General features: G+C 49.3%; 1 protein-coding gene across 1 annotated transcript in view; it reads left to right on the forward strand.

Annotated features, from left to right (window-relative positions):
- The first annotated feature begins 4157 nt into the window (after nucleotides 1–4157).
- Nucleotides 4158–21547, forward strand: part of FLII (FLII actin remodeling protein) — a 96872-nt gene continuing 79482 nt past the window's right edge. The window contains exons 1-2 of the mRNA XM_030211466.1: nucleotides 4158–4299; nucleotides 15710–15820. Of these exons, the coding sequence (XP_030067326.1) occupies nucleotides 4237–4299; nucleotides 15710–15820 (174 nt within the window). The 5' untranslated portion in view covers nucleotides 4158–4236. The remainder of the gene's footprint in view (nucleotides 4300–15709; nucleotides 15821–21547) is intronic.

Below are 21547 nucleotides of genomic sequence, written 5' to 3' on the forward strand. Positions count from 1 at the left end.
ACAGCCAATAGAAATTTACGCTGACGTTTGGGCGCAACAACGTTCTTAAAATAGATCGAGCACGTCGGCGGCGGCGTAAAATTAGAATGTGACGCCGAGAGAGGCAATATGACGGGTGGTTGGAGAGAAGGGGGCGGGCTTAGTCTTAAAGGCGCAGCAGCAGCAGATTGGGTCGTACTCGTACCTGCTGCTGATTGTATGCAGAGAGTGTGTAGGTTTTTTTGGATCACGGAGCTTGTGTACCCCAAATTTCCAGTTGCTGACTGTGCATTGCAACGTCTACTGTCCATGACTACTACTACTACTTATCATTTCTATAGCGCTACCGGACGTACGCAGCGCTTCACACTTGAACATGGAGAGACAGTCCCTGCTCAATAGAGCTTACAATCTAAATATGACAGACAGACAGGACAAGTAAGGGATAGGGGACAGTTGAAGGTTTAGGAGTTAAAAGCAGCATCGAAGAGGCTAAAAACATGTCAGGACAGTACTCTCTGGATTCCAACCACTGCTAAATGCATTACTACATAGGACGGAGCCAGCTCTGGGGGGTGCAGTGGATGCTAATGAGCTCCCTGTGTCGCAGGAGGGATCATTTGTATTGTGTTTGGGGAAAAAAAATGTTGGCACCTATGCATTACTATTCTCTTATTTCAGGCCGTGCATATAAATCAGAAATAAATGAGTGTGGGTATCCCTAAGCAAACGGCTGTCAATAGATAGAGGGTGACAGGGCGCCATGCTGGGTTATCGATTTAGGTCTCTACATGGCACAGAAATGGTACTAAGTTCTTTTTTTCATTAAAGTATTATTCCTAACCTTTGGAATTGGAGGTAAAAGACGGATACAGCGGGATCCTCCCGGATTCCATTACACAACCTTTAACATTTCATTACAAAGGCGCTTTAATAAATATATTTAGATAACTAGGGATGGGAGGCTGTCAGTGAAGGGAGAGTTCGTCTGTTTCTTTGCATGAAACTCTAGTGGGTGAAGAGGGATGAGTTTGTCAGTGTGTGTGTGTGTGTGTGGGGGGGGGGGAGCTCTGTCTCTTTCTGTTTGAGGTTTTTGGTGGGGGTGGGGCGTGTACTCTGTCTCTTTATGAGACTGTCAGACAGTGAAGAGTATAGAATTATGGTACAGCCTGAAGCTTGCTGGAAAAGCAAGGCCCAGCCTAAAAATACAAGAGTTAGGTGCTTTCTCTCTGTCTCTGCTTTAGACTGTCAGTACGGAGGGAGCTCTGTCCCTGAGACTGTCAGTGAGGGAAGGTGCTCTCTCTCACTGACTGTCGGTGGAGAGGGTCCTTTCTCTGCTTTAGACTGTCAGTAGTGGTATGGAGGGTCCTCTGTCCTTGAGACTGTCAGTGAAGGGGAAGGTTCTCTCTCTCTCTACTGGAGACTGTCTATGCTGATGGCAGGGTCCTCTCTGCTTTAGACTGTCAGTAGTAGTGTGGAGGGTCCTCTCTCCTTGAGACTGTCAGTGAAGGGGAAGGTGCTCTCTCTCTCTGTTTTAGACTGTCAGTGAAAGGGAGAAAGGGAAGGTGGTTTCTCTGCTTTAGACTGTCAGTGAAGGGGAAGGTGCTTTCTCTCTCTGCTTTAGACTTTCAGTAGTAGTGCGGAGGGTCCTCTCTCCTTGAGACTGTCAGTGAAGGGGAAGGTGCTTTCTCTCTCTGCTTTAGACTGTCAGTAGTAGTGCGGAGGGTCCTCTCTCCTTGAGACTGTCAGTGAAGGGGAAGGTGCTCTCTCTCTGTTTTAGACTGTCAGTGAAGGGGAAGGTGCTTTCTCTCTCTGCTTTAGACTGTCAGTAGTAGTGCGGAGGGTCCTCTCTCCTTGAGACTGTCAGTGAAGGGGAAGGTGCTCTCTCTCTCTGTTTTAGACTGTCAGTGAAAGGGAAGGTGCTTTCTCTCTCTCCTTGAGACTGTCAGTGAAGGGGAAGGTTCTCTCTCTCTCTCTCTCTACTGGAGACTGTCTATGCTGATGGCGAGGGTCCTCCCTGCTTTAGACTGTCAGTAGTAGTGCGGAGGGTCCTCTCTCCTTGAGACTGTCAGTGAAGGGGAAGGTGCTCTCTCTCTCTGTTTTAGACTGTCAGTGAAAGGGAGAAAGGGAAGGTGGTTTCTCTCCTTGAGACTGTCAGTGAAGGGGAAGGTGCTCTCTCTCTCTCTGTTTTAGACTGTCAGTGAAAGGGAAGGTGCTCTCTCTCTCTCCTTGAGACTGTCAGTGAAGGGGAAGGTGCTCTCTCTCTCTGTTTTAGACTGTCAGTGAAAGGGAAGGTGCTTTCTCTCTCTCCTTGAGACTGTCAGTGAAGGGGAAGGTGCTCTCTCTCTCTCTGTTTTAGACTGTCAGTGAAAGGGAAGGTGCTCTCTTTCTCTCCTTGAGACTGTCAGTGAAGGGGAAGGTGCTCTCTCTCTCTGTTTTAGACTGTCAGTGAAAGGGAAGGTGCTCTCTCTCTCTCCTTGAGACTGTCAGTGAAGGGGAAGGTGCTCTCTCTCTCTGTTTTAGACTGTCAGTGAAAGGGAAGGTGCTTTCTCTCTCTCCTTGAGACTGTCAGTGAAGGGGAAGGTGCTCTCTCTCTCTCTGTTTTAGACTGTCAGTGAAAGGGAAGGTGCTCTCTCTCTCTCCTTGAGACTGTCAGTGAAGGGGAAGGTGCTCTCTCTCTGTTTTAGACTGTCAGTGAAAGGGAAGGTGCTTTCTCTCTCTCCTTGAGACTGTCAGTGAAGGGGAAGGTTCTCTCTCTCTCTCTCTCTCTCTCTCTCTCTCTCTACTGGAGACTGTCTATGCTGATGGCGAGGGTCCTCCCTGCTTTAGACTGTCAGTAGTAGTGCGGAGGGTCCTCTCTCCTTGAGACTGTCAGTGAAGGGGAAGGTGCTCTCTCTCTCTGTTTTAGACTGTCAGTGAAAGGGAGAAAGGGAAGGTGGTTTCTCTCCTTGAGACTGTCAGTGAAGGGGAAGGTGCTCTCTCTCTCTGTTTTAGACTGTCAGTGAAAGGGAAGGTGCTCTCTCTCTCTCCTTGAGACTGTCAGTGAAGGGGAAGGTGCTCTCTCTCTCTGTTTTAGACTGTCAGTGAAAGGGAAGGTGCTTTCTCTCTCTCCTTGAGACTGTCAGTGAAGGGGAAGGTGCTCTCTCTCTCTCTGTTTTAGACTGTCAGTGAAAGGGAAGGTGCTCTCTCTCTCTCCTTGAGACTGTCAGTGAAGGGGAAGGTGCTCTCTCTCTGTTTTAGACTGTCAGTGAAAGGGAAGGTGCTTTCTCTCTCTCCTTGAGACTGTCAGTGAAGGGGAAGGTTCTCTCTCTCTCTCTCTCTCTCTCTCTCTCTCTACTGGAAACTGTCTATGCTGATGGCGAGGGTCCTCCCTGCTTTAGACTGTCAGTAGTAGTGCGGAGGGTCCTCTCTCCTTGAGACTGTCAGTGAAGGGGAAGGTGCTCTCTCTCTCTGTTTTAGACTGTCAGTGAAAGGGAGAAAGGGAAGGTGGTTTCTCTCCTTGAGACTGTCAGTGAAGGGGAAGGTGCTCTCTCTCTCTCTGTTTTAGACTGTCAGTGAAAGGGAAGGTGCTCTCTCTCTCTCCTTGAGACTGTCAGTGAAGGGGAAGGTGCTCTCTCTCTCTGTTTTAGACTGTCAGTGAAAGGGAAGGTGCTCTCTCTCTCTCCTTGAGACTGTCAGTGAAGGGGAAGGTGCTCTCTCTCTCTGTTTTAGACTGTCAGTGAAAGGGAAGGTGCTTTCTCTCTCTCCTTGAGACTGTCAGTGAAAGGGAAGGTGCTCTCTCTCTCTCCTTGAGACTGTCAGTGAAGGGGAAGGTGCTCTCTCTCTCTGTTTTAGACTGTCAGTGAAAGGGAAGGTGCTTTCTCTCTCTCCTTGAGACTGTCAGTGAAGGGGAAGGTGCTCTCTCTCTCTCTGTTTTAGACTGTCAGTGAAAGGGAAGGTGCTCTCTTTCTCTCCTTGAGACTGTCAGTGAAGGGGAAGGTGCTCTCTCTCTCTGTTTTAGACTGTCAGTGAAAGGGAAGGTGCTCTCTCTCTCTGTCTCCTTGAGACTGTCTGTGAAGAGGAAGGTGCTCTCTCTCTCTCTCTGTGATCTGGTAAGGAAAGGGTTAGCAGGGAGGAGGAGGAGGAGGGTGACTAATGCTGGCGGGATTGCGGCGTCTCGGTCTCCTCCTCCCTCCCTCCCTCCTCTATCTTTAGCTGCAGCACCGGTCGGGCCCCCACCCAGTTCCTGTGTTTCGCACTCGCCGGTTGCTTGCGGCCATGGCTGCCACGGGGGTTCTTCCCTTCATCCGGGGGGTGGATCTGAGCAGCAACGATTTCAAGGTGAGGGGGGGGGGGGACGACGGGTCGGTTCTGGAGGGAGGGAGGGAGGGAGGGAGGTGGACATAGAGCTGAGATCGGGCCGGTTCCGGAGAAGGGAGGGTAGACACAGTTGAGGCCGAGCCGGCCCGGTTCTGGGGCTCAGGCCCCGTTAATGCCCTCCCCCCCCCCCCTTCTCATCCTAATAGTGCTCAGGAACTTTCTTGTTTAAATGGATCTGCTGTTTAAGTCAAATGCATTGTGGGGGGGGGGGGCATGATTTGAATTCCCCACCCCTGAATAAAGTTTCTTATCAATTACGGGGGGTGGTGGGGGGGGGAGTTTATATTAAAATACATCCCTGTCGGTAACAGTATTTATCTACACAAACAAATGACCTGAAATATAGACGTCTGAACTTGTGCGCCTACTGGGAGCAATGTAATTAGCTGCGCAATTCCTTATCGCACCTGTTTGCAACTCATGGGGGGTCTTTGACTAAAGCTTAGTGCGAGTTATCTGCAGCAGGGTCCCTTTTGTTCCTACGGGCCCTGCTGCAGATAACTCGAACTTAAGCTTTAGTCAAAGACCCCCTCAAGTGTGCTCCAACTTGGAGAGGAGGGGATATGATTCATCAAACTGTGAGTGAGGTAGACCAGCTAAATATGAGACAGTTGTTTAACCTGCTAAACTACTCTAGAGGACTTTCCATGAAATTAACAACCAGAAGACTGAAAACAAATTGATTGAAATGTTTCTCACCCTGCACATAATTAAACTAGGGAATCTGTTGCTGGAGGCTGTTCTCAAGGTCACCAACACAGCAGGATTCAAAAGAGGACTGGACAAGTTCTTGGAGGAAAAGCCACTACTTCTTCTAGCTGCACTTAACATATTAATTCACTCATTGGTTATCTCCCAGTTAGAATACTGCAACTCTTTCTAGAAGGGGCTCCGACTTAAAGATATACAAAGTCCTCAGATTATTCAAAATACTGCTGTTTGTCTTATCACCAATTCACATAAATACGATTACACATTCCTTAAGGACACCCACTGGCTCCCCTATTACACATCGTATTATCTATAAATGAATAGAACTTGTTTTCAAGACTTTGCAACCTCTTTATCTTTCCCGTTATCTTATCCCGTATAGTCCTGCACGCGTACTGAGATCTGCTCAGCAAAATCAATTAGTATTACCAAGCTAACGTGAAATAACCCATGTACAAGCCATATTTAATATACAAGGCCCATATCTTTGGAACTTGCTACCTGTTAGTCTCTGATTAAAGACATTGTTAGATCAGTTTAAACAGATCTAAAAACACATCTTTTCAAAGATCCATATAAATATGTTGATAGTGAGCCTATAATAAACTTGAAACTTGAGAAAAAATAATTATCCAAGTAAATTTGGGAAAGCTATTGTTCATCCTTAGGAGGTTTAATAAGACAGGAGATGGCCTGAAGTCACAAGGCTGAATTTGGTTTCCACCCCCCCCCCCCCCCCCCCCGCCCAGCAGCTGCCATCTTGGTACACCTAAAACAAACAGTCAAGGCAATTTGTGAAGCTACATTTAAGAGTAGAGCAGAGCCTGCCTCTCCACTCCGCTCTCCACAGCGGTCTCTTCTCCTTCTTTCTCTCCGCTGCCGCTTCCTGTCAGCACACCATGGGCTCCTGTTAGAATGGCCATGGCTTGCCGCCTCTCCGCTGAACCATGCATGTTTATGCAGACAAATACGCTGCAGCTCCACGCCTCACCTCTGTTCTCGAAATGGACTGACTACGGCTAAACTGTAGAAGCTTGCCAAGGGAGGTTTAAAAGGATGGAGCGGGGAATGGAGATGAGACACCAGCGTGGAGAGGAGGGGGAAATGATCCAAATGCATGACTCTGTGCTGTAGGCTCTCACTTCCTGCTCCACAGGTAGCGCTTGAGTGTTATCACTCAACCCCACTTCCTCCCTCCCTCTCCAGCACAGTACACAACAGCGGCCCGCTGTGCGTCAGCCACATGGGATGAAGCCTGGAAACTGTCTCACCCAAGGAGGTTGGATTTGGGTATATATGGTAATCTCAACGTTGTTAAATGTTTCGGTCATATCCATCTACTGGCTCCCATGCTGTTACAGTGAGACAGAATAATAGAATTCAGTATTTTGAAGTTTATTTGAACCCGAGTTTGCTTGGGATAATGTGGGATATAAACGCCAAATAAAGCCTTTATCCTTCTCCTTTTAAGGTACTGCCTATCCAAGTGGAACAGCTTTATACTTTTTACGGATGGGCCATGGATAGGCAGTCCCTTATTTCTAATAAGCGTTTGCTATTGTTTTGGGTGACTCAATATGGCGGCAAACTCCGCCTACTGGCTTCAGCCTACAGAGAATGGGCCAAGCACACTCCTGCCATCTCCTGTCTTATTAAATCTCCTTCGCTCATCCCCGAGAAGGAGCTATGGGAAAGAGATTTGCTTTTTGGGATCTGGGTACTTGAGATCCAAACTGGTCACTGTTGAAGACAGAATTTGGGGGGGGGGGGGGGGGGGGGGGCTTTATGGACCTTGGTCGGACTTAACATAGCTTGTTTTATATCGTAAAATTTGCTTAAAAACGATTGCATTTTGGCAAGATCCCCCTCTTCCTCCATGCTGAATCTTTATAACAGCCCTAGAGCGCTATTAAAGATTCTAGTGTGGGAATTAAGTCATCTGAAATAAGGTGCAGCACTTTACCTCAGTTGACCCTGGTTGAACAGAAGTCCCTGGTGACTTTAGTGAGTTCCCCTCCCTCTTAAAAAAAAAAAAAATGGTAGCAAGTGGGCCCTGAACCACCCCTCTCCTTCCCTCCCCAGAAACATTCCTAGTGGCCCACATGGACCCCAAAGAACCTCCCATCCCCAACATACCGCCAGTAAGGAGGCAATAGCAGTGCCTGCTTTCTCCTGCGTCTGGTGCTATCAGGATTACCGCTAGGGGTCAGGTGCTGCCATTTTTGAAACTGGTGGTAGAGGAAGAGGACAGTGTGGGGCGCATCCTGAGACCATGTAATTATTATTGGTTTATGGGGGTGCTGCAGGAGCTGTCCATGTGCTGGATGCCCTGGATCTGACAGCCTGTCTAAAATAGACAAATGCTTTTTCTTTCTGCTTTCTTGTCAGCTTTTGGGAAAAAAATCTTCCTGCCAATGCAGAAAAGTGTGGCAAGTCACTGCTGCAGGGGGTGTATTGTTTTCTGTTTATACATATTTTTTAAGGCTGTAGTCATTTGCATGGAATTAGTTTACTTCTGTGCCCTTTTGCTAAGCTCTGCTAAGAAATGGGCATAGTGCATTCTTTTGCGGACCTTTCCAGCACACCAAACCCATTTCTAGCGTGACCATCAAAAAAGGGCTTACGCAGAAACAGAGAGAAATATAGGCAGATAAAGACCATATGACCTATCCAGTCTGCCCATCCATGCTACACTCCCTATCACTCCCTTATAGATCCTATGAACTTGTCCCAAGCTCTCTTGAATTCAGATACTGTTTTTGTCTCCACCTCTTCCACGGGGAGGCCGTTCCACAAATTCACCACCCTTTCCGTGAAGAAGTGTTTCCTCAGGTTACTTATCCCCTTCACCTTATGCCTCCTTGTTCCAGAGCTTCCTTTCAGTTGAAAGAGACTCGCTTTCAGTGCATTTATGCCGTGTGGGTATTTAAATGGCTTTTCCCTGTTTGTTTTATTTCTGGCCGTGTACTAATCTTAGAATTTACACACAATAATTTAAAAAAAAATTGTCTCATCATTCAAAACCACATATTCAGACTATGAACTAAAAATCCTGACTCATATAATACTTAATGTCTTTAAAATCTGTGTGAAATGGAGGGAGATGTTTCAGTAACTATATCATAAAGATTGCAACCTCCATTGCTTCAAAGTGGAAAGCTGTATGCAGACTATAAATAAGTCTTAAACGCAGTTGATTACGTCATTAAACATCTCAACCCTCTAAATCATGTGAAACCATCAGACCCAAAATAAATGTCCCACAATCTACAAATCATACACAGCCCCTAAAAATAGCGCAAATGTGAAAACACTTAACTTTCAGAATTGTAGTCTTGCTGCTCAAAAAATCACTCTTCATTCGCCAACTGGTCAGACAAGGTGCCTCGTTTCGTATCTCTGCATCGGGGACTCTATTGGGCTCTTTGAGGCAGCTTCAAAAGTCCATAACGGTTCATTGTAGTATAAGAAGGGCCCTGGCAGCCTTCCATACCAAGCTGCACGGTAAAAGTCCACACAGCTCATTTGCATGTGATTTCTTTAGTGAATCACCCACTATTTCCACTTCTGTAATTTTTTCAGGGTGGAAATATTGGGCAGCTCATTCTGAGGATTTTAGCGTATCGGCCCCTAAGTCCGTTGTTTAAGAGTTACTGAAAGCAATTTTGATTTCCAATCTGACGAAGAAGGGCAACCTTCGAAAGCTAATCAAGAAATGTATTAAGTTATGTCCAATAAAAAAGGTATCATCTTATTTTCTTTTCCATGTTTTATTTGGTTTGATTTCTATTGATAACCTTAAGAGTGGACTAACACGGCTACCACACTCCTCTACTGAAAGCAATTTGAAAGCGCAAAACCCCTCCGTGAAAAACTGCACTGGCTCCCAATCAAAGAACGTATCGCTTTCAAAATCTACACCATGGTTCATAAAATCATCTACGGCGATGCCCCGGGATACATGACAGACCTCATAGACCTACCAATCAGAAACGTATCCGGATCATCACGAACATATCTAAATCTCCACTACCCAAGCTGCAAGGGACTCAAATACAAATCAACTTATGCATCCCGTTTTTCCTACATACGTACACAACTGTGGAACGCATTGCCAAAAGCCGTGAAAACAACGTATGACCACGTAAACTTCCGGAAATCACTAAAAACTTACCTGTTCAAAAAGGCATACCCTACCGATCCACCTTAAATGCCTGAACTCTGCTACACAACGAAATCAAAGCACGTAATGAACATATTATAACTCTTCCGCTGTACGATTCCATAATGTGCTGTTACACATGAACCTTACCCTACCTCAACATCACATTGTATTTGTTCTTACCGGAGTTGGCGATCTCCTCTCCGGTACTATGTAAGCCACATTGAGCCTGCAAATAGGTGGGAAAACGTGGGACACAAATGTAACAAACCTCCTTCCTTTTCACACATATTGTAAAGGTATTAAGTATTATATGAAAAAGGATTTATAGTCTGAATATGTGGTTTTGAATGATAGACACATATTTTATTGAGTATTTTAGTTTCTTGTGGGATTTTTTTGAAGCAGAAGCATTAACACACAGCCATTTAAAAATATTGCCTCAGGAGCATACTGGGGAGCAGCAGAGTGAGTACATTTCTTCTACTAACCTGTAAATGTACTCACTCTGCTGCTCCCCAGTATCTCTCCACACTCGTCCTTCCCTGCACCCCTTCCCGTGCACTCCGCTCCATGGATAAATCCTTATCTGTTCCCTTCTCCGCTACTGCCAACTCCAGACTTCGCGCCTTCTGTCTCGCTGCACCCTACGCCTGGAATAAACTTCCTGAGCCCCTACGTCTTGCCCCATCCTTGGCCACCTTTAAATCTAGACTGAAAGCCCACCTCTTTAACATTGCTTTTGACTCGTAACCACTCGCCTCCACCTACCCTCCTCTCTTCCTTCCCGTTCACATTAATTGATTTGATTTGCTTACTTTATTTATTTATTTTTTGTCTATTAGATTGTAAGCTCTTTGAGCAGGGACTGTCTTCTATGTTTGTGCAGCGCTGCGTACGCCTTGTAGCGCTATAGAAATGCTAAATAGTAGTAGTAGTAGTAGCAACATTCCAAGTAGAATCTCAAATAGTAGCAACAGAATCTCAATAGTAGCAACTTTCCATCTAGAATCTCCAATAGTAGTAGACTTTGCGCCTTCTGTCTCGCTACACCCTACGTCTGGAATAAACTTCCTGAGCCCCTACGTCTTGCCCCATCCTTGGCCACCTTTAAATCTAGACTGAAAGCCCACCTCTTTAACATTGCTTTTGACTCGTAACCACTTGTAACCACTCGCCTCCACCTACCCTCCTCTCCTCCTTCCTGTACACATTAATTGATTTGATTTGCTTACTTTATTTTTTTGTCTATTAGATTGTAAGCCCTTTGAGCAGGGACGGTCTTTCTTCTATGTTCGTGCAGCGCTGCGTACGCCTTGTAGCGCTATAGAAATGCTAAATAGTAGTAGTAGGAGCACTTTATCATCTCCTATCTTGGAAGCACTAAGGACTCCTGCGTTACAGGCATACTAACCAGTTAGCGTGGCTCTGATGTCAGCGCGTTAGCTGATTAGTGCATCCGCGTTCATTCTTTGCCCCGACACAATCCTCAAAAAAAAAAAAAAATTGACCGCGACCTTAACATTAGGACATTTTTGCTTACTAACGCAGCTTAGTAAAAGGTTCCCTTCACTGGGCATGTACATTTTTCTTAGCATGCGCACATGGAAACTGCGCTGGAGCTCAGTGCGCAGCTCTGTCGCATTGCTTATTACCTGAGCCTCACAGTCTGTATGCGCATGCGTTTATTGGAACTGAGTGGAGGCATTCCCAGGGCCGGGGAGGGGGTTAGCGTTTACAGCAATTTCTTGGTTCGTATGTGGATTAAATAAGCCAGGAAATTGCTATGTACTTTCTAGCAGTTTCAATTTTATTTTTATTTATTTGTATCCCACATTTTCCCACCTTTTTGCAGGCTCAGTGTGGCTTACATAGTACCGTAATGGCGTTAGCCAGTTCCGGTACGAACAAATACAATGTGATATTGTGGTAGAACGAGGTTCATATATGGTAAATACATTGGGGGAACTTAAAGAGGGAGAGGAAGAGTTAGGATATGTCCATTACGGTCTTTGGTTACGTTGTGTCGCAGGCATCCAGGTTTTTTATGTTAGGTCGGTGGGGTGTGCTTTTCTGAACAGGTTCTGTTTTTAGTGCTTTTCGGAAATTTAGGTGGTCAAGCCTAGTTTTTACTACTTTTGGCAGTGCGTTCCATAGTTGTGCGCTTAAGTAGGAAAAGCTGGATGCGTAAGTGGATTTGTATTTGAGTCCTTTGCTGCTTGGGTAGTGGAGGTTTAGGTATGATCGTGCTGATTTTGTGGTGTTTCTGGTTGGCAGGTCGACGAGGTCTGTCACGTATCCCGGGGCCTCGCCGTAAATAATTTTTATGAGCTATCGTGCAGATTTTGAAGGCGATACGTTCTTTGATTGGAAGCCAGTGCAGTTTTTCTCGAAGTGGTTTGGCGCTGTCAGAACGCATTTTTCCAAATATAAGCCTAGCTGCTGTGTTTTGGGCGGTCTGAAGTTTCTTTATGATTTGTTCTTTGCATGTATTTTGGAAAATATGCATGTAGCTGCCGCACAAGTTAGGCACCAAGTTATAAACTTACCGTTGGTTGTGGGAAAGGACTTGAGTATTTGTAGGTGGCATTTCAGCCCTAGTGCCCTGTTTAGCAAGCCGCGCTAGCATTTTTAGCGCGCGCTAATCGCTAGAGTTGCCCATATGTTCCTGTGGGCAACTTAGCTAGTAACGTAGTAGATGACGGCAGAAAAAGGCATGCACGGTCCATCCAGTCTGCCCAACAAGATAAATTCATATGTGCTACTTTTTATTTGTACCTGTCCTCTTCAGGGCGCAGACCGTATAAGTCTGGCCAGCACTATCCCCGCCTCCCACCACCAGCTCTGGCACAGACCGTATAAGTCTGCCCAGCACTATCCCCGCCTCCCAACCACCAGCCCCGCCTCCCACCAGCAGCTCTGGCACAGACCGTATAAGTCTGCCCAGCACTATCCCCGCCTCCCAACCACCAGCCCCGCCTCCCACCAGCAGCTCTGGCACAGACCATATAAGTCTGCCCAGCACTATCCCCGCCTCCCACCACCGGCTCTGGCACAGACCGTATAAGTCTGCCCAGCACTATCCCCGCCTCCCAACCACCAGCCCCGCTTCCCACCACCAGCTCTGGCACAGACCGTATAAGTCTGCCCAGCACTATCCCCGCCTCCCAACCACCAGCCCCGCCTCCCACCAGCAGCTCTGGCACAGACCATATAAGTCTGCCCAGCACTATCCCCGCCTCCCACCACCAGCTCTGGCACAGACCGTATAAGTCTGCCCAGCACTATCCCCGCCTCCCAACCACCAGCCCCGCTTCCCACCACCAGCTCTGGCACAGACCGTATAAGTCTGCCCAGCACTATCCCCGCCTCCCAACCACCAGCCCCGCCTCCTACCACCAGCTCTGGCACAGACCGTATAAGTCTGCTCAGCACTATCTCCGCTTCCCACCACCGGCTCTGGCACAGACTGTATAAGTCTGCCCAGCACTATTCCCCGCCTCCCAACCACCAGTCCCGCCTTCCATCACCGGCTCTGGCACAGACCATATAAGTCTGCCCAGCACTATCCCCGCCTCCCAACCACCAGCCCCGCTTCCCACCACCAGCTCTGGCACAGACCGTATAAGTCTGCCCAGCACTATCCCCGCCTCCCAACCACCAGCCCCGCCTCCCACCAGCAGCTCTGGCACAGACCATATAACTCTGCCCAGCACTATCCCCGCCTCCCAACCACCAGCCCCGCCTCCTACCACCAGCTCTGGCACAGACTGTATAAGTCTGCCCAGCACTATCCCCGCCTCCCACCACCGGCTCTGGCACAGACCGTATAAGTCTGCCCAGCACTATCCCCGCCTCCCAACCACCAGTCCTGCCTCCCACCACCGGCTCTGCCACCTAAACTCGGCTAAGCTCCCAAGTGCTGATTAGTATGTGCTACACTCTAAAAACGCCAGTGCACCCTTATCACAGCTTAGCAAACAGGACCCCTAGTGTTTAAATTTGTGGGCCCTGTATAATTTCTGCTTCAACCTTCCCAGCTCTCAATGAATCATCTTTTATTTTTTTGCTATTGCACCGTGCTCGTGTATAGTGAACCGCAGCTGCCTCTGAGACTACATTTGTATTTTTTAGCTTGATAACATACTTAGCTTGACGTTTTGCATTTGTTACTCCGAGCTAAATTTATTGTTCTTCAGGAAAAAAAAAATTTGTTTGTTGGTTTTTTTTTAAAGTCTTGTCATTGTTCGCACTTCCTGTTGGTCTGACTGCCGCTTCTATTTTCAGTGTAAGAAATATTAATTGAGGGGATCCCTCTTTCACATTTCAGTCTGAACTGCATCAATGGCTTTATGAGGCGAATACTAAAAGGAAAATTTTGAAACAGCCTCAGGAACGTAAAACCTTTGAAGTCAAAATGATGAAATATTTTGACACTTATCAGACAGGACTTAAGAAAGATCTGGGTTTTCTTGTCACATTATAAAGGGAAATGGGACTTGATATACCGCCTTTCTGAGGTTTTTTTTTTTGCAACTACATTCAACGCAGTTTACATATATTCAGGTACTTATTTTGTACCTGGGGCAATGGAGGGTTAAGTGACTTACTCAGAGTCACAAGGAGCTGCAATGGGAATTGAACCCAGTTCCCCAGGATCAAAGTCCACTGCACTAACCACTAGGCTACTCCTCCACTCATTCCACCAATAAGAGCCAACCTCATCAGTGATGTCACAATGGCAATACTTGGCTCACTTCTGATATTGTGATGTCATAAGGGAACTGGGACTTGATATACCGCCTTTCTGAGGTTTTTGCAACTACATTCAAAGTGGTTTACATAGTATAGACAGATACTTATTTGTACCTGGGGCAATGGAGAGTTGAGTGACTTGCCCAGAATCACAAGGAGCCAAAGTGGGAATTGAACCCGGTTCCCCAGGATCAAAGTCCACTGCACTAACCACTAGGCTACTCCTCCACTCATTCCACCAATAAGAGCCAACCTCATCAGTGATGTCACAATGGCTTGATTGCCCAATACTTGGCTCACTTCTGATATTGTGATGTCATAAGGGAAAGGGAAATGGGACTTGATATACTGCCTTTCTGAGGTTTTTGCAACTACATTCAAAGCGGTTTACATATATTCAGGTACTTATTTTGTACCAGGGGCAATGGAGGGTTAAGTAACTTGCCCAGAGTCACAAGGAGCTGCAGTGGGAAGCATAACATTATACTGCTTTGTCACCCTTCGATCAACCTATCCATCTCTCTGCTTTCCCCGTAATGCTGTCATTGAACTGCTTTTATGTTTCATTTATATATTCTGATATTTGTAAAGCGGGGGGAAGCCTGGGGAGGGGAATTGAAAATGTACCACATTAGTGATCGTTGTATTGGTTCTCTTGTTGTTTGCTAGTAGTTATTAATAAAAATAATTTTTACAAAATTCTGTTATTTATGATCTTTTGGTCATTTTAGATCCGAAGAAGATGGTAATACATAAATTCTAATGCGTGGATCATAAAAGGGGGCGTGGGCATTCCTGAAAATTACACGCACTGCTACTGAATATGCCTGATCCACACCTAAATAAGATGTGGTGGGGCCATTTCAGTGCCGCCAAAACAGCGCAGAAGTTAAGACTGCAAGAATTTTGGACACAGCGCAAGCAAAAGTCCTCCCCCCTCCCTCCCACACTGTGGAGCAGCTCTGTGCTTGCTTGCTGCAGCCAAGGTCCTTAGATGTGGGCTGTCCCAAGTGGTGCCTGTCAGGGAGGACAGAACAGGCTTCCTGAAGAACTGTCCTCCCTCACAGGCACCACCCGGGGCAGCCCACACCTCCCTTCTGACCAAGAACCCTGGCTGCAGCGAGCAGGCATAGCCCTGTTCCCAACAGAGGGAATGGAGGGGAGGAGAAGTAGAAGACTTTTGTCTGTATTGTGTCCAAAATTTCGGCCACTCAAAATTCTTGCGGCCTTAAGTTCTGTGCCGTTTTGGCAGCCCTGAAAAGTGCTTCGGAGTAAATTTGCTGTCTAGTTCAGCTATCACTGTTCCCTCCAAGCTGAGCGGGAGTCCTCCAGATGCATTGCTACCAGCAGGGGGCGGTGCTTCCATATTGTGTTTTCAATCGCTAAGGACAGGCAGGTTCCCTGGAGTCCTGTAGAGCTTACCTGTCCCTAACTATTGAAAATATGATAGTGAAACAGCACCACCCACTGGCAGGACTGTAGGTGGAGGACTCCCACTCAGCTTAGAGAGCACAGTGGCAGCCATAGCAACTGAAGCAACAGAACCCATTGATTCGTCTCCCCCCACCTATCTGTTTCCTGTTTGGAGGTTGCTGACCGAAGACACATAGTTTAAGAACAGTCCCTCAGAGAAGTGTATAGTGGTAGTAAAGCAAAGACTTCAGATTTACAGTGGTCAGTCGCCCATTATGATCTCACTAACTCTCTCCCATCTTTCACTTTCTTGCCTCCTCCTCCTCTTAGGGTGGTTATTTCCCTGAACAGCTGAAGTCTATGACCAGCCTGCGATGGCTGAAGCTCAACAGGACAGGGCTGTGCTATCTGCCGGAAGAACTGGCTGCGCTTCAGAAACTGGTAAGGACAGTGAGTGCCAGAATGAACGATGCTTTGATGGACGGAATACATTTTGGTGCACAGATAGTAGTAGTGTTTCTGTTAGTTGGCCCATAGCAGGCGCTGTCCTCTTGTCAGAGTAGTGTGCACTTCTAGTCTCAGTGGCATCTGAGGTGTGTGAGAGGGAACTGCATGGGCAATGGAAATCTGAGGATCTAATGTATTTATTGTGGAGTTTGGGTTTAACCCTGTGCGTGTTTTTGTTTGTTTTAAATCTGGCAGTTTCCTTGTTGTATTTCCATTTCAGTGAGAACCAGGACTGGAATTGAGCATTATGGACCTTCGCTTGTAACTTCCCCAGCAGTTGTACTTTATATTTCTTCCCAGCTTAATGTTTGATCCAGTCATTGCAGCAACAGTAGCGCTATAGAAATGTTTAATAGTAGTAGTAGGTGAAGGCTGTGAAACCAGGACGCTTCCTAGAGTCTGTCTCATGGGCTCAAGTCCAGCTATGTACCACCATAGCACAATGACTGACTCAGGGACGTCGAGAGGGTGGGGGGCAAGATTTCCCGGGCCCGGCCTCCAAAGCCCCGGCAAGCTTCTTCTTCCATATCATCATGCTGATCAATCCATAGACTGGTGGGTTGTGTCCATCTACCAGCAGGTGGAGATAGAGAGCAAACTTTTGCCTCCCTATATGTGGTCATGTGCTGCCGGAAACTCCTCAGTATGTTCTCTATCTCAGCAGGTGGTGGTCACACACAGCAGCAGCTCTGGCTAGGCCTCCAAGCCTAATTTTTAGGTTTTGTTGAGTGCCTGGGGTTGAGGGCTCTTTTGAGCAAGTGCAAACCTGGTGGTGCCAGGTCCCTCCTTTTCTCCCCCCTCCCGCTGGCTCCGTTAAAAAAAAAAAAAAAAAATTTTGAACGTCCTTAAAGGCGTTTATTTCGACGTTTATTTAAATGTTTATTGCAGCTACTCACTGGGACACCAGGTCGTTACAGCTCGGAGCGGAAAGCAGGTAATTTTTACCTTTTTATAGCGGGCAGGAGGTTCCCCGATTGATCTCCACGTGGCCTATGGCATCGGAGGGCGAGGGCGCAAAGAGTCGCTCCCCGGATCGCTTGGGCGCTTCTAGAGGGGATGCGGGGGTCTTAAAGTCTGATTCGCCCTTGTTGGGTGACAGTTTCGTGGCCGATGAGTGTCCCGGTCCTTCCTCCGGTGTGGCGGTTTTTCCCGCCATAAACGCCCATCCCCCGCTGCTCGCCTCCGCCATCTTGGCCGGCCACGCGGCTCGGACGGCTTCTTCTTGGGCCGCCCTTGAGGTAGGAGACATTAATGCCATGAACGCCCTTAATTTGGGCGACGGCACAAAAGCGGCTAAAGTTAAGCGCCGTTCTTCCCGCGCGGCTCCTTCGCGGAGTGTCGCGCCGGACGCCATCTTGGATGCGCAGCATGTCTCTCCCCCGCTCTTGCGAGCGCCGGTTGAGGGTGCGTCTAGGGCTGTAGCCCAGGCTGCGGAAGTGCACAGTCTGGGGGGTTTCTCCCCCGAGTTTGTTTTGCTGCTGCATCAGGCCTTCCTTATGCAAAACGCTGCCCCTGCTCCCTCGTCTGGTAAAGAGGTTGAGGCCCCTGGAGGTAAACGCCCTCGGGTTGATTCCCAGGCCTTGGAGGACTTTGTCTCCTCCGATGTTGATGAGGGCAGCGTATCTGAGTTCTCCCAACGGTCCTTTGCGGATTCCTTGGAGGAGACGGATCCCCGCTCGGATGGAGCGGATGACCCCTCTGCAGCACGGCTCTTTAGCTCAGAGGATTTGCCCAACCTGTTAGTGCAGGCCATGGGCATTTTGAAGATTTCCTCTCCGGAGGACGTCTCTCCCTCAGCCCCTGTTGGCTCTGCCATTATGCTGGGGACGAAGCGCCCGCCTAGAACCTTCCACGTGCATGATGCCATGCACACCTTAATTTCGGCTCAATGGGATGTCCCGGAAGCGAGCCTTAAAGTGGCTAGGGCTATGTCCCGCCTCTATCCTTTGCCTGAAAGTGAACGTGAGGCCTATCTGTGGCCTACCGTGGATTCTTTAATCACTGCGGTGACTAAGAAAACGGCGTTGCCGGTGGAAGGTGGCACTGCCCTAAAGGACGCCCAAGACAGAAGATTGGAGGCGGCCTTAAGGTCGTCCTTTGAGGCGGCTGCTTTAAGTTTGCAGGCCTCAGTTTGCGGCTCCTATGTGGCCAGGGCGTGCCTGACTATGGTGCAGCGGGCTTCCCCCTCGGATCCTTCCTTGAGGGCTGATTGGCCGGCCCTGGAATCGGGCTTAGCCTACTTGGCAGACTTGCTGTATGATGTCTTGAGGGCCTCAGCTAAAGGCATGGCTCAGACAATCTCTGCGCGGCGGTGGCTTTGGCTGAAGCATTGGTCTGCTGACCACGCCTCTAAATCCCGCCTGGCTAGATTGCCTTTTAAAGGCAAGCTGCTCTTTGGGGTCGAGCTGGACAAAATCGTGACCGATCTCGGCACGTCTAAGGGCAAGAAGTTACCAGAGGTCAGGGCTCGGGCTAGTACTCGCCCCGGTACCTCCAGAGGACGGTTTCAGGAAGCCCGTCGGTACCGCCCGGGCAGGTCGGGCTCCTCTGCCCCCTCTTCCTTCAAGAGGAACTTCTCCCCCAAGGAGCATTCCTTTCGCAGAGACCGCCGTCCCGGAGGTGCTCCCTCCGGTCCTCCCCCAGGGTCTCGTACCCAATGACGGGGACTTGGTCCATGCCCCAGTGCAGATTGGAGGACGGCTGTCCTCGTTTCTGGGCGAGTGGACCACAATAACTTCAGACGCTTGGGTGCTGGAAGTCATCAGAGACGGCTACAAGCTAGAGTTCTGCCGACCCTTAAGAGACGGGTTTGTACTCTCTCCCTGCAAGTCTCCGGTCAAAGCTGTGGCAGTGCAGCAGACCTTGGACAATCTGATCCGCCTGGGTGTGGTCGTTCCGGTGCCAGAAAATCAGCTTGGCAAGGGGCGTTACTCCATTTACTTTGTGGTACCAAAGAAAGGAGGTTCTGTACGGCCTATCCTCGACCTCAAAGGGGTCAATCGGGCCTTGAAAGTTCGGCACTTTCGCATGGAGACTCTCCGCTCGGTTTTAGCGGCAGTGAAGGCAGGGGAGTACCTGGCATCCTTGGACATCAAGGAAGCGTACTTGCATATTCCCATCTGGCCTCCTCATCAACGCTTTCTGCGTTTTGCAGTCCTGGGCCGACACTTCCAGTTCAGAGCCCTCCCGTTCGGGTTGGCTACTGCTCCGCGGACCTTCTCCAAAGTAATGGTGGTCATCGCGGCCTTCCTGAGGAAGGAAGGAGTACAAGTCCATCCTTATCTGAACGACTGGTTGATCCGAGCCCCCTCTTATGCAGAGTGCGGCAAAGCTGTGGACCGGGTGGTTGCTCTTTTGAGCTCCCTGGGGTGGATCATCAACTGGGAGAAGAGCCAGCTGCGCCCGACTCAGTCCCTGGAGTATCTGGGAGTTCGATTCGACACCACCTAAGTGGGCAGAGTGTTCCTGCCAGACAATCGGATTGTCAAGCTTCAGGCTCAGGTGGACCAGTTCCTAGTAGCCTCTCCTCTTCGGACTTGGGACTATGTGCAGCTGTTGGGCTCTATGACGGCCACGATGGAAGTAGTGCCCTGGGCCAGGGCTCATATGAGACCACTACAACACTCTCTGCTGCGGCGCTGGACTCCGATGTCGGAGGATTATGCTGTGCGCCTTCCCTTGGACCCAGCAGTGCGCAAGGCGCTGAGCTGGTGGATGCAGACAGACAAGTTGTCTGCGGGAATACCTCTGGTGACCCCGGAGTGGATTGTTGTCACGACGGACGCCTCTTTGTCGGGCTGGGGAGCCCACTGCTTGGGAAGGACAGCGCAGGGGCTCTGGTCTCCTGCAGAGGCAAAGTGGTCTATCAACCTCCTGGAACTCAGAGCCATTCGGTTGGCGCTTTTGGAGTTCATCCCGGTACTGGCGTTGAAGCCAGTACGGGTCCTGTCGGACAATGCCACGGCTGTGGCCTATGTCAACCGCCAGGGAGGTACCAAGAGCGCCCCTCTAGCCAAGGAGGCCATGAATCTATGCCAGTGGGCGGAAGCGAACCTGGAACAGCTGTCAGCGGCCCACATTGCCGGAGTCATGAATGTCAAGGCGGACTTTCTCAGTCGCCATACCTTGGAGCCTGGAGAGTGGCAGCTATCTGCTCAGGCGTTCTTGGACATCACGAAGCGCTGGGGCCAGCCGAGCCTAGATCTGATGGCGTCATCGGCCAATTGCCAAGTGCCGCGCTTTTTCAGCAGAGGACGGGACCCTCGATCCCTGGGAGTAGATGCTCTTCTCCAACAGTGGCCGACACAAGAGCTTCTCTATGTGTTCCCGCCCTGGCCCATGTTGGGCAGGGTGCTAGACCGGGTGGCAAAGCATCCGGGCCGGATAATCCTGGTGGGTCCGGATTGGCCCAGACGTCCCTGGTATGCGGACTTGATCAGGCTCTCAGTCGACGATCCTCTGCGGCTGCCAGTGGAGCAGGGTCTGTTGCATCAGGGTCCCGTGGTGATGGAGGATCCCTCCCCCTTTGGTCTTACGGCCTGGCTATTGAGCGGCAGCGTCTGAGAAAGAAGGGCTTCTCAGACAAGGTCATCGCCACTATGCTGAGAGCGAGGAAGCGCTCTACTTCTACTGCTTACGCCAGGGTTTGGCGTATCTTTGCAGCGTGGTGTGAAGCAGGCACACTTTCTCCCTTCACTGCTCCAATTTCTTCAGTGTTGGCGTTCCTGCAAGAAGGTCTGGAGAAAGGCCTGTTGCTCAGTTCCCTTAAAGTCCAGGTAGCGGCTCTGACTTGCTTCAGGGGCCGCCTGAAGGGTGTTTCCCTGGCTTCACAGCCAGATGTGGTGCGCTTTCTCAAGGGAGTTAATCACCTGCGCCCTCCTCTGCACTCTGTGGTGCCTGCGTGGAATCTCAACCTGGTGCTAAGAGCATTGCAGAAGCCGCCTTTTGAACCCTTGTCGAGGGCATCTCTGAAAGACCTGACGTTGAAAGCAGTCTTTTTGGTGGCTATCACTTCAGCCAGAAGAGTTTCCGAGCTCCAGGCGCTCTCATGTCGAGAGCCTTTTCTGCAATTCACTGAGGCAGGAGTGACTATTCGCACAGTGCCTTCCTTCCTGCCCAAGATTGTTTCTCGCTTCCATGTGAATCAGCAGCTCTGTCTCCCTTCCTTTCGTAGGGAGGACTACCCAGAGGAATACTCTGCTCTCAAATATCTGGATGTGAGACGTGTCATCATCAGATACTTGGAAGTGACCAATGATTTCCGGAAATCGGATCATCTGTTTGTCCTGTTTGCAGGTCCTCGTAAGGGTCTGCAGGCTGCTAAGCCTACAGTGGCAAGATAGGTCAAGGAAGCCATTGCAGCGGCTTATGTGGCCGCGGGGAAGGTGCCGCCTATCCAGCTGAAGGCTCACTCCACAAGAGCTCAGGCGGCCTCGATGGCAGAGGCCGGGTCCGTCTCCTTGGAAGAGATATGCAAGGCGGCAACTTGGGCATCGGCCCATACATTCTCCAAGCATTACCGCTTGACTGTGGCTGCTCGGGCGGAGGCCCGGTTTGGAGCTTCAGTGTTGAGGTCAGGGATTTCAATGTCCCGCCCTGGGTGAGTACTGCTTCGGTACATCCCACCAGTCTATGGATTGATCAGCATGATGATATGGAAGG

The sequence above is a fragment of the Microcaecilia unicolor genome, chromosome 8, assembly GCF_901765095.1.
Source record: "Microcaecilia unicolor chromosome 8, aMicUni1.1, whole genome shotgun sequence".
NCBI classification, from domain to species: domain Eukaryota; kingdom Metazoa; phylum Chordata; class Amphibia; order Gymnophiona; family Siphonopidae; genus Microcaecilia; species Microcaecilia unicolor.